Source organism: Nesoenas mayeri, assembly GCF_963082525.1.
Source record: "Nesoenas mayeri genome assembly, chromosome: 1".
In the NCBI taxonomy this organism is placed as follows: Eukaryota; Metazoa; Chordata; class Aves; order Columbiformes; family Columbidae; genus Nesoenas; species Nesoenas mayeri.
This window is the reverse complement of record NC_137541.1, coordinates 74,225,385-74,237,915: the sequence shown is the minus strand read 5'-3', so window position 1 is coordinate 74,237,915 and position 12,531 is coordinate 74,225,385. Positions and strand designations below refer to the sequence as shown.

The 12,531-nt window shown below is 39.8% G+C and overlaps 1 protein-coding gene across 10 annotated transcripts in view; it reads left to right on the top strand.

Moving 5' to 3' along the window:
* The window catches only part of PARVB (parvin beta), a 70,722-nt gene that overhangs the window by 27,469 nt on the left and 30,722 nt on the right, over nt 1–12,531 (top strand). For all 10 annotated transcript variants that reach the window (XM_080355679.1, XM_080355677.1, XM_080355676.1 and 7 more), the window contains 2 exons: nt 451–540; nt 3,404–3,474. In XM_080355679.1, the coding sequence (XP_080211805.1) occupies nt 451–540; nt 3,404–3,474 (161 nt within the window). The remainder of the gene's footprint in view (nt 1–450; nt 541–3,403; nt 3,475–12,531) is intronic.

Sequence of the window (12,531 nt, the reverse complement as noted above, 5' to 3'; positions counted from 1 at the left end):
GCTTTTAATAAGGCCAATAGCAAATTGCAGCTCCTGGTGTTCTGCAGCTGGAAAAGGTGGTGATGAGTGCTGGACATGCTATCAGAAATTGAGTTTGTTTTTACAGTTTGCATCTGCTCTAGATCTGGGCCATCCTGTGGACAAAGCTCACACCCCTTCCTTCTGGAGAAACAAGCACTCTGAGGTTGCTCCTACCACAGAGTTGGGTTTCTTGCAAAATATTTTCAGCCAGTAGTGTGGTGTCTCAGTTTTATAAGAACCTATAGAAGGATGTTTCTCTGCTTTTATTTTCCACTGTGGCTGCAGTTCTTAATTCTATAAACTGTAGGCCAATTTTGAAATGGATCTACCAGATGTTTTCTCTTACTATGAATGCCCACTTTAACCCCTACATGTCTGCAAACTTTGCATTTATTATGGTTTTTCTTTCTTTTTTTTCCTCCTCTTCAGTGAGTGACCTCCAGGAAGAAGGTAAAAATGCTATCAATGCACCAATGAACCCAAGCGCTGTGGACATCCACCCAGAAGACACACTATTAGGTAAAGTATTCAAGATACAGACCTCAATTAAGCAATTATTAATAAAGGTGGCCACTGCGACCCATATCCATTGCTTTACTGTTGAATGTAGATTGCTTAGTTGAAACTGCAAGAATTGGGCATGAGGATTTAGAATGATTGTATGTTACATGTAGACTAGAAATTAGACAGGCTAAAATGAAATCTGAAGAGCAGTGCCAGCTACGTAGATATACTTAAACTGGGTAGTATACGGGAAAACTGACTTGTTCAATGAATTGGCAGAAAACTTGTTCTTCTGTGGTCACCCTGAAAGCAAACAGAAAGTTGAGATTTGCAAAGAATTAGGTGGAAAATACTGCTGAATTTGTCTGCTTAAGTGTTACTTCAGTTCCATTAACCCACTGGCCAAGTGGATGTCTCTCTTTATTTGTCCTCATGGATATCCTGCTTTGCTAAGGAAGTTGTGTGTTCTCTGTATATATAGATTGGAAACTGAAGTGCAAAAGGACCAACCCACAGAAAGTCTGTAGCAGAAGTGTGTGGTTGCTCCTATGGAACCCTTAGACTGCCTTGTCTCAATGTACATACTACACTGTTGTTAACTAGTGGATGCCATGTCCTTCCTTGGATTATTGCTGCCACATTGCAAGTGATGGTACAAATGACAAAATGGGTCCTGATACTGAATGAACAGATGAGCATTTAGGCTGCTAAAAATAGTAATTAAATGTGATTAGGATAGAAGTATATAAATGCTTTATAGAAAGAAGGTAAATATTCTAATTCCTGTTCTCTCCATTCCCTGCCCTCCCTGAGTCCTGACAAGAGCAGCAACATAATTTAATAGCAACAAATGTTTAAAACTTGTTGAAAAAAAAAGTTTTCTTCTTTTCTGGCCTAACGTATGGGATTAGCTGAAGCAAGCTGTCATAGAAACAAATAATAAAACAGGAAACTAAAAACTATTAGTCATTTAGATTTTCTGATTAGAAGAGTAGTAGGAAATGCAAAGTGCTGTTCTTGTAAGACATGGGCAAAGTGTTGGTTTCTCTGTGTATATGTACGGATCAGGAGAGTCTCCAGTGATTTCTTCTGGATACCACTAAAGGTGTGTATGACTTCAGAAGATACAGGACCACTCCTGAAGGCCTGTCATGCAAAGACATGGCCACAGGTCAACCTTAAGAAAAGTTCTGTGGTGAATTGTATACCGTTATGGGTCAAACCTTGTTCAGAGTTTCAGTTAGTGGTATTTTGGGTGTGTAGTAGTTGTCATTTCCTTACGACCAGACTGCCTGACTCATCCCAGGGAGTAATGAGGAAGTCAAGGAACAGGGGAAAAAGAGCAGCAAAAGAATTCATGTTTTTTCGTAGGCTTCTGGAAATTTGTCACATATGCTCAGATATCAGGGTATTTTTTTTTTTTTTAATAAAGATAAGGGGCCCTGGAAAATACTGAACCCAAGTGTTTGGGTGAATACTAAAGTAACCCAGTCAGATGGTATAGTCTGTCTTATCTCTAGGATGTGTGAGTGTTGTGTTTGTCATCTGGCAGCAGTGAGGTCTGGCACTGCAGAGGGAAGTCACTGTAGGTTGGTTGTTGTTGGGAAAGGTTCCTCTGTGCAACGTGGCAATGGGCTGACCTGTGGTCATACCAAAAAACCCCTCTTTTGTCGTCATGCTGGAAGGAACTGGGAAATCAGTAGGAAAATAGGACTCTGTGCGGCCTGTCTACACTCAGCTAAAGATAAATCCATGGGGGATCGCAATAGTGATTTTAGCTGAAGAGATGGGGATTACCTCATGTAGCTGTGACACGATCACCTATCCTTGTGTTCTTGCTGTAGTAGCCAGGGTTTGCTCTCCACTTAAAGGAACGGATCTAACCCAGATCACAGCTACCACTTTGCTACTAAAGGGGCTGACATGAAGGGCGCAAGGAGACATCTGCTACTTAAAAGGAAGCACCAGAATTTAAGATACTAGATGTGCTCCAGCTGTTTCCTAAATGCTGGTATCCATATCTATGGTAACATACAAACACACGTGTGTCCATGTGTGCTGTTGTGAAGATAATTCTGCTAAAGGTTGTTTGGTTGTTGGCCTCGCCAAGCTCAAGTTGATTTTGCTGCCAATGTTTCTATATCAAATCATCCCTTCTAAAAATTATTCTTTATATTCATGCCTCTTGTGGTTGTCCTGCTGGCTTTTGGGGAGCATTTCTCATATCTCTCCATCCCACAGCAACAAAAGAAATAAAGACTGCACGCCTGAGAAATCTGTTTTATGTTCTTCCCTCATGCACATGTACAACTGATGTAAATTGGGGTAATTTTCATTCTGCAGCTTAACCAGAGGTGGATGCGCTCAGGGCTGTGTGTGTGACCAAGTTTCAGGGAACCAGAGAGTGGAGACACAAACTATCAGCCCAGGTCTCAGCAGCTGCAATGAGTGCAGTGCCATAAGCTTGGGATACTCTTCAAAATGGTGTAATTTGGAACAGGTGTTTTAAAATATAGATTAAACATGAGTTGAGGAGAGGGAGAAAAGTAGTTGACTGCACTTTTTAGTATGTTAATATTAACATGTTCCACAGGGTATAGAGAACGGTGGTTTTCCTGATGTATTCTGCAGGGTCTGAGCTGGGGAAGATCAGTGGTAACAAACTTATTTTAGGGAAGTTAGGGCTGTGTTCTCTTTCTGCGTATCTCTAAAATGCCTAACACTTTGCTCATAGGATATTCCCTTTCTCAGATGATGAGTAGGTACTGTCATTTCTTGATCAGCTGACAGGCCACTTCATGATTAGGAACTGTTGCAGTATTTCAGCAGTGTATATTTGAAGAGGTTCTAACTAAATGTTCCAATTTTTTTTGGACAGAAGAGAATGAGGAACGCACCATGATTGATCCTAACTCAAAAGAAGACCCCAAGTTCAAAGAACTGATCAAGGTAGGAAATTACTATTTTTTCCTTCTTCAGTTCAACTGGTAAGATGGAGTAATTGACAAGCTGGTTACCAAGAATACAGTTGAGGAACACAACTTGTTACTGAAGTATGTAATCTGTAAAAATTGAGGTCATCAACCAGGTAAGGCGCTAAAAGCAACGAGAGCAACAAGAAAAGGCTGAACATCAGGGTGCTCATGGTAGTTAGGGGTTAAGGCTCCATTGTCCACTTATATCTTTGTGATTATCACAGCAAGGATCAGTGCTTAGCTTGAATTTACCTGCAGGTACTGCATGTAAACCTGAGTTTCTTCTGTCTGTGGAAACAGGGAAGGAGCTTTGGAAAGTGTTAGTGAGATTTCCAGAGAGGAAAGAGTAGGGCTGAAATGAGAAAGGGTGTGGTAGGGGACAAGGAGGAGACCTTTGGTATTATAAGAAAGTTGGAATTGAGATTCTTCTTGTCCTGTATTATGTGGTTGGTTGGTTGGTTGTTTTTTAAGAAGAAAAGTCTTCATTATTCTTATGAGCTAGGGCAGGGGCCAGATTATCCTGAATCTGTATTGTCACTGGAGACACCTGTCGAAGGTGTTGATAATGGTGTTCCCAGCTGTGCTGATGTGAGGTGTGGCTTTCTGCCTCAACAGTGCTTATCATGGAGGATTTAGTCCTGAGCGATTAGTGTTTAGGAGAACTTTTTATGTGGTAAGTTGTTGAGTTTAACAGTGAAAACTTGAGCAGGGCGGGAAGGGCTGGCAGCTCTGAACAAATGTGATCTCTTTCCAAAAAGCATTTGTGCTTGTGTTGCAGTTCCCAATGCACTTCCTCTGTACTATTTTAAAAAAATATTTTTGTTAGAAATGACAACGCAGCTATAGTTGAGTGGGTCTGAAAACTTTGGCTAGTGTATACTGTCCCCAGACAGTGGGTCAAGCTGTGGCATGTTCCTTTCAAGAAACCTTGTGCGCCCTGGCTGCACACAAATGCTTCAGAATGCCTCAGCAAAATGCTCACCTGGTACATCTTTAAAACAAGCCGAGTGATCTGTTAAGACTGCAATAACACGTTTAAGATTACAAAACCACATCAAACTGAGTTTAGCAAGGAGCTGTGCTCGAATTTCTTTGTTATTCTAATTCACCTGGAATACGTTGTGGTTTTAAATTGAGTGAATCTGCACATTCTTTCTTTGTTAGTACCTAAATCCATTAATTCTCTCAAAAAGGTACAGTGGTCTCGCACCACTCTTTCAAAAAATACTGCGGTTTCTTTGATAGTAGAGCAGCAATATTATATGAATAATTCAGCTGAACCAGAGTCATTGCAGTGAAAGAACCAGATGCACTGTGATGTGGGAGACTTGATATTGAGATCAGAATTACTTTTAAATTGGGAGTTTTGCTTTTGAATTTAATATGAGTTGGTGTGTCTTCCCTGGATGTCATAGTCTAGCAAGGTTATATTTTCTGGTTTCAAAACCTGAAAATCTCCAGGAGGAATGAAAATCAGTAATAGAGAAGCACTCACACGTATCTGAGTGCACAGAGCACATTGCAAAATCAGGCTCTGGTTCACTACACCGGTTTACACTTGAGTGAAGACAGTAGCGTGTTACCCGTTGAACCAGAGCAGCTGGTGCAGGAAACAGCATGTAACTGGAGATTGTTGCCTTGGGATCAACCCCAAAGGAGAGATGTGTCCTGTAGAGTGCCTACTTGAAAATTATGCAATTTAAGTAATTGCTAATCATTTGCATACCTCTCAGCAGTTGAGAGTTTTTTACAGATATTCAGCTAGAGAAATATTTAACACTATGTTGGTGTGAACCTGTAAGACAGGGAGAGATTTTAATTATGTTGGCAAAACCTATTTCATGCCACAGAGTTCGGATAATGCAAAAAAAAATGAGCAATTTATTCCTTGTTTTCTGTTCTTCGGTAGTTAATGACATTTTCCAAGAGCCCCAGCGCTGAATGTGAACTAGCCATGCTAAGTGCTATACAGCAGCAGCCAGCAAAAAAGGCTGCCTGCCCCACAGAGTTTGAAATGAAAGATCTCCGTGGACTAGCAAAGAGTGAGGAGTTGAATAGATAGAGGTTTTTATAGTTCAAAGTGGTTCTCTTGCTTTTCTGCTCGGAGAGGAATGTGTCAATAGCAGCAATAGAGCCTTGTGCCTTTTGAAATTTGGCAGTACAACTTAGTTTAATTGGTGCCAGCCCAAATCTCTTTCAACACCAGAGTTAGACATGCTAAGGGTTTGCCATCATTGATTTTGAGTGTTTCTGTTCTGTCAGTCACATCCAGTTGGGTAAATGGATCTCAGTGAAAAGAAGCAGCAGAGATATCTGTTGCTGACTCTGCTTTAGTATCTCTTTGTCTCCGCAAAATGTTGTTTTAATTTCTGCTAGCCTCATAAAACAGGAATTATATACACAGTGAAGTGATCAGTGCAAGCTCGTGTAAGCATTTGGAAGTGATTTTGACTGAGCTGTTGTAACTCTGGAGAGACAGATTGTATAGCATTGTGGTAATGTGGAGAGAACAAAAGGGGAAGAACAAAACGAAACAACAAAAAGCCTCATTCCTCACTCTTACTAAAGCGAATATACAGTGAATCCCCTTGTTGAAGGTTGCTTAGCTGGGGATGCTAAAATACGTGCTTTAAATCCTCTTGCACATATGAAAATCGTCAGGCACTAGAATTACACCTCAAAGTGTTGTTTGTTATCATCATTGATGGTACTTTAAAAATAGTTGGCCACAATTTGTCAATATGAAGTGATGTGATCAAGTAAGTTCCCTCTGTGGCCAGCAGCCTTTTTTTCATCACTTTATTTGCCCTGTGTAGTCAACCACAGTTTGGTACATGGCTGAACAGACCCGAAGCTGAAAACTCATACCAAGGAAAGAGAGATGAGTTATTGTTTTATTTTTATATAAATATATAAATATGCATATAAATAATTTATTCACAAAATACTCTATCTCTGGTGTCTGAAAGGTGTGAGCTGCTTTTATTAATTGTCCCATATTTGCCAGGTGACAAGTATACAACTAACTTAAAGTAAGCTTTTTAATTAATAGCTTGGACTGGTTTGTGATTGAATACAGAGGTGTCATGCGATATATTATGTCTTCTTTTATACCTCAAGATCGAGATTCTAGTCACAGAATCACAGAATGTCAGGGATTGGAAGAGACCTTGAAAGATCATCTAGTCCAATCCCCCTGCTGGAGCAGGAACGCCTAGATGAGGTTACACAGGAAGGAGTCCAGGTGGGTTTTGAATGTCTCCAGAGAAGGAGACTCCACAGCCTCCCTGGGCAGCCTGTTCCAGTGCTCTGTCACCCTTACTGAGAAGTTTCTCCTCATATTTAAGTGGAACCTCCTGTGTTCCAGTTTGAGCCCATTACCCCTTGTCCTACCGTTGATTGTAACCGAGAGAGCCTGGCTCCATCCTCGTGACACTCACCCTTTATATATTTGTATATAGTATATATACATATAGTATAGTATGTATTTGTATATAGTCTGTATGTTATTGTGAGTCTGTTTAAAATTCAGTTTCCATTAATATTGAAAGACCCCTTAGTTGGTCCATGTCACCAATTCTAAAGAGTATTTGAGGGTTCTTCTAGCTCTCTTTTGAATACTTAAAAAAAAGTGGAGTCTGATGCAGGCTTTCTTTGTTCATGTGTGTTTCTTTGTGTATTGGGTGTAAAGGTGGAAGAAATCTTTTTTCCCCCTTCTGATTCAGATACGGTTGAAAGGTAAAAGTTTCAAAAGCCGCATTGCTGGTCGTCATCCTAAAGATAATTAGAGTTAATAGGCTGTAGGAATAGAGTCAGAGACTTTGAAATTACATTTTAAGATTTCAAATGAGTGGCTGATTTCCTAGGGTTGTCTCATGTATTTTGGAAGGAAAAGTATGAAGAAGAGCTTCTATTAATTGAATCCAAAACTTTAGAACAGCAGCTTGCAAGAACCGGGTCCCTTCTGAGGGTGCCCGGCCTCGACAAAAGACAACAAGCCACAGTTGCAAGATGGTTTCTCTCCCTGCAAAGACTTCTGTAAGATTGGTTGATACTGCAACAAATTTGGCCTTAGAAGCCTCATTTTAAACTGCTGCAGATCCAAACAGTGCTGCTCTGAAATGAGTGAACAATGCTCATTTGTAGTAAATCATTCGCTGTCCTAGAAAAGATCACCTTTTCCATATCTAATTTTATGGCTTTTTTACATTCACTGTGGTGTAGAGAAAACCAAAATGAAGCCGCTGTCCTTTTGTTAAGGTTTCATGTGTGACCAGATGCAACCCTGCTTCCTAAATGCTCTGTGAACTGCACTTGAAAACAAGCAGCCTTCTCTTTCTTTACAGGCTACCAGTGCTTTGTGCTGAGTCAATTGTTTCCAAGTCTGAATATGAATTTTTAATATTAATGTCTATGCTCAACCCTGAAGCCAGTTAAACTTTAATACCTTTGATCTCTGCTTCCTTATTCTCTGAAAAGTCAGGGAGGAAAAGGGTCATTGAAATCAGGGGTTTTTCTTTGCTGTTTTTGGTGACTGGGCTTCCTGTTTTCCCATTGTGCCAGATGTGTTGATGTATTTCGTCTTGTTTTTAATTTTGTTCATTACTGTATAGCAGTGACTGTGGGGTCCTTATGCCCTTGAACTCTGCAGGTTAACTCTGAATGTGCCTCACCGTCATCCTGCAGAACAAAAATACTTTACTGAGCTGGTGAAATTTGATGAAAAAACTCATCTTGCACAAACTAAAAATAACCAAAAACCAAAAAAACCCCACAAACAACAAACTGGCCAGGCAGACTCATTTTTCCTTCTAGATTTCTAGAACTCTTTTGTTTCAGCTGTCTGCTTCATGGCAAATTTCAGTTTTCAGTCCAGTTTTTAGTAATGCAGTATGGCTCATTTAACTGAACGTATACCTTTGTCCTAAAAATGATACAATAAATGGAAATGTCAGAATTTAAAGCACCACTGGAAATTTTACAACTACAAATGCATGTGTCTCAGCATTTGAAACAGTTCAGAGATGTTTTATATGAGCATCGGTATCCATGAAAGGGCTGACATGGCTTTAAGGATATGAGGATATTATATTAAAGTTTTAAAATCATGCTGCTAATCTCAAATGCTATAGAAGACTATAAAAAAAGCAGCTTTTTATGAAGGTATGACAAGTTGAGTGACCTAACAAACATTTCTATGCACCTGCATGCTCTTTTGTGGGTCTCAAAGTACAGAAGATGAGTCTCTGGTACATTGAAGACCATTAGCTACACGTGGGATCTTGCGGTGGCTTCACCATCTGTTCCATGTAAGGCTGGTGTTAGGGCTGATGCTGGGACAACAGGCTTTGGAATAAAGCTCTTCCTCAGGCCTGCAGTGTTTCTCTTATACTCAATATTTAATGCAGCAAATGGAGCTCTAATTTAAACAGCAATATTGAACAGTAGTTGTATGAAGTGCAGGCATAGAAGTGAAGGAATGGGTAGAGGAGTGTGAGACCAAACAGAGCCAAGTTAAGCGTATTTTCATGCACAGGAAAAGCTCTCTGGCTGTACCTTCTGTCTGCTTCACACCAAGTACTCTGTGCCTGTTTAAATTTTTAGGCGTTCGGGTTATTGAATAATTTCTGCTTCTTTCCTTGCATGAAGAAGCAACTGCAAAGAACTGTAGAGCTGATTTTCTGTGAGCAGAGAGTGAGAAAGTATTTCTCCATGTTAGTCATTCCAATAAAGAATACGGTGGTTTATTTCCCTTTTACAAGTTAAAAAAAAATTCTATGCAGAAACATTTTCCAGGCTCCTAATTAAGAGACAATCAGGAAATCAAGAGGTAGGGCAGCAGATTTTTGGGGCTTGTTTGTTTTTTTAATTACAGCACTTGTCAGGCTTTCAAGAGCCATTAAAAAAATTTTAAAACTTGGATTTTTTTTTTCTCTAAATATGAATTGCGAATTCATTTGCTCAAGCAGAGCTGGAGTTGTAGTCTGAATACTAAAGAATTCAGAATGTTCTTTGGGATATTTTGCTTTCATTTAGATGCTGAACTGTTTAAATAATAAAACAACTATGACTAGACCTTGCTTAATTTGTATCTCTTTTGTGTAATTTTTTGCTGAAAGTTTTTCAGTGCTAAGTTTCTCTGGAACATTTAAATTCTTTGTATTTTAACACCCTGTAGCCAAAGCTGCTTTATAATTCCAGTGTACCTATGCTCTTGGAAATTGTATGTTTGCTCCTACATTAGAAGGTGCTTCCAGATTTTTATTTTAAATTCCTTGGCATTTTCTAGATTCTGAGTTCAATACCATTCAGCACAGGAAAGACAAATTGTTAATTACAAGTTTCAAATAGTTCAGCATCTTGAGTCTTCCTTAACAAAGCTTCTGGGGCCTTCTGAAAATCTGGCCTCTTTCCATAGGGACTGCCATGGGATCTGGTTATCAAATGATAATTGAAGCTGAACTTGAGATGGGTTTTTAAAGTCTGCTCTGTAAATCTCATGGACAACCCAAATATTCTGAGACTTTGATTTCTTAATTTGCTTTTCTACTGACGTTTACATGTGTCAAACGTGTGTCATTTTGGAACTGGGCAGTCACCTTATTGACAGGCTTCAAAAATCTCTTTCCAGATGATCTGAGACAAGAACGTATCTCATTATTTAGGAGTCACTTTTCTCTATTGCAGGTGAACAGTTTTTGAGGCCAAAGATGGTATCCCTCTTCTCTTTGTCTCCCAGCTGTGGTAATCCTTTGCTAACTTGTCTAATGTCTCTCTCCAGCCCTTTACCATAAATGTCCTTCTATCCCCTCAAAAAGATTGAAAGAGACAAGAATAGCTGACTGGGGTTTTCTCTCCAAATGCGGTCATGGTTCTGATCTGCTGATGGGTTTATTTAGGCTGCATCTTCTTGTGTGTAACTTTTGCTGGCTGTAATCTCTGATCTCTAATTTCGGTTGGGGTTTTCAATGGAAATCCAAAGGCTTGATGCCCTATATCTGACGGTAGCTAACATGTATGAAAATCACAGCTTTAAGTCTACAGGCGAAAGACTGGGCAGGGAGAGTTTACCTGACCCAAAGGCTACTCAGGGGGCACCCTGAGAAGGGCAAGAGGATGAAATGCTGGAAGAACAATTGCCTAGACATTTTTCTTTCTGCCCATATGTGATATAGATATCAGGCCCTGTGACACAGGAGCAAGATGGTTTCCAGGGCATGTTGGAGCATGTGTCAGGGGACAAGCTTCCCATTATTTCTCCCATGACCACAGCAAAAGCAGGAGGACGACGGTACCTTCTAGAGCATAGTGCTGCAATGTCCTTTTCGATCTAGGCCCCCAAGTGCCAGTGGAAGCTGGTGTGGCAGCGGGCTGGGCTGCTCAGGTGGTTGTCAATCATTGGCAGTGCAAGCCACGTTTAGATTGGATATTAGGAAAAACATCTTCATGGAAAGGGTTTTCAAGCACTGGAATAGGCTGCCCAGGGAAGTGGTTCAGGCACCATGCCTGGAGGTGTTTAAAAGATGCATAGATGAGGTTCTTAGGGACATGTTTTAGTGACAGTGTTAGGTTAATGGTTGGACTCAATTATCTTAAAGGTGTTTTCCATTCAAAATGATTCTTTGATTCTGTGATTCCATGAAGATGCTGCAGCAAGGCAGCATGAGGCAGGGGAAGGAAAGGGAGAAACTGTGTGATCCTTCTGCCCAACAAGTGGCATTAAGAGTGCGGAACTTGTCTGAATATGTTGAAATGGTGGTTGTAGCTGTAACTGCAAAGCAGAGGCCATCTGATTGATAGAGGGAATGGCCCAAGTGATAGATGAGGTTCCTGCAAGGTCACAGGGGAGCAGTGGGGTAATAATACTGGTGCAGAGCACGTCCTTATATATACACATCTATTTTCAAACGTCACCTCCACCTTTCCTTTACCTGTTCCAGGGAGGACCACTTTTGATACAAGTTGCTGATATTGAGTAGCGAACAACTTACCAGAAAACCTTTGTTTCAAAACAAAGCCCTTTAGAGGAGTAATTTTTATTATTGAGTTTTTTCAGCCCTCTGGGCAGCTTAGAGGGCAAAACTGATGTACATATGTGAGCACTGGTGCAGATCATTCATCTCCATGAATTGTCTGGTTGCCATATCTCCCAGCTGAAGTTTGCTGCTTACTCTACTTTTAGAACTGAGTTTCAGCCCTGCACGTTTTCAGTGTGCTTTGAAAGTACTGAAGATATAGGTTAGAGGTACATGACGCATTAGTATTTCATGTTTGGGTCATAAACTTCTTTTTGAACATAAAGCCTAGCAAAACTTCCTTGAGGTTGGTAGATTCAATGAACCTCAGCAGCCAGGTTGAATTACTTAAATAACATATTCAAATACTCCTGTTTACTTGAATTGCCAAGGTGTGTATTTTCCAGTGCCAGCCTATCTATGTTTTGTTTATTTGCTTTTTGTTTCACAATCTCTTGAATATGAAAAAACCCACAAAATTTCTTCACCATTATGACTGTTGAGAAGAGGCAGAAAAAAGTATGGGATCTAATAAGAAGGTGAATTAAAAGAATCTGCACTTTTAAGTGAAGAAAATAAAAAAAATGCAGAATTTTAAAATAAGACTTATTGCTTTAGGTAGCTTGTTGCTGGATTTTGCATGTCTATGATTGATAATACCCATCTCCCTTTATAGAATCAAACGTTTAGCAGGATTTAACTTTACGTCTCTTCCCACAGAACTGTATTGTTTTTGTGAAAATAATTTAATTTTCCAAATAAAAAAACTGGAGGAAAACAGTACTGCCAGCTTCAGGCAGTCAAGGCTGTTTTTCCTGTAACTGTTTGGAAATTATTACCTTTGGCATCTGGAAAACTTAACTCAGTTCCTTTTCTTTTTAAAGGTCCTTTATGTTCATTCCTGTTTTGTAGGTGATCAAATGATTTTTATACTTATGGTAGTCAGCATATAGGGACTATTATAAATGTTGTAGAATGTTTATCAGACGCAGTTAACCAAAATTGTAATTCCAGAC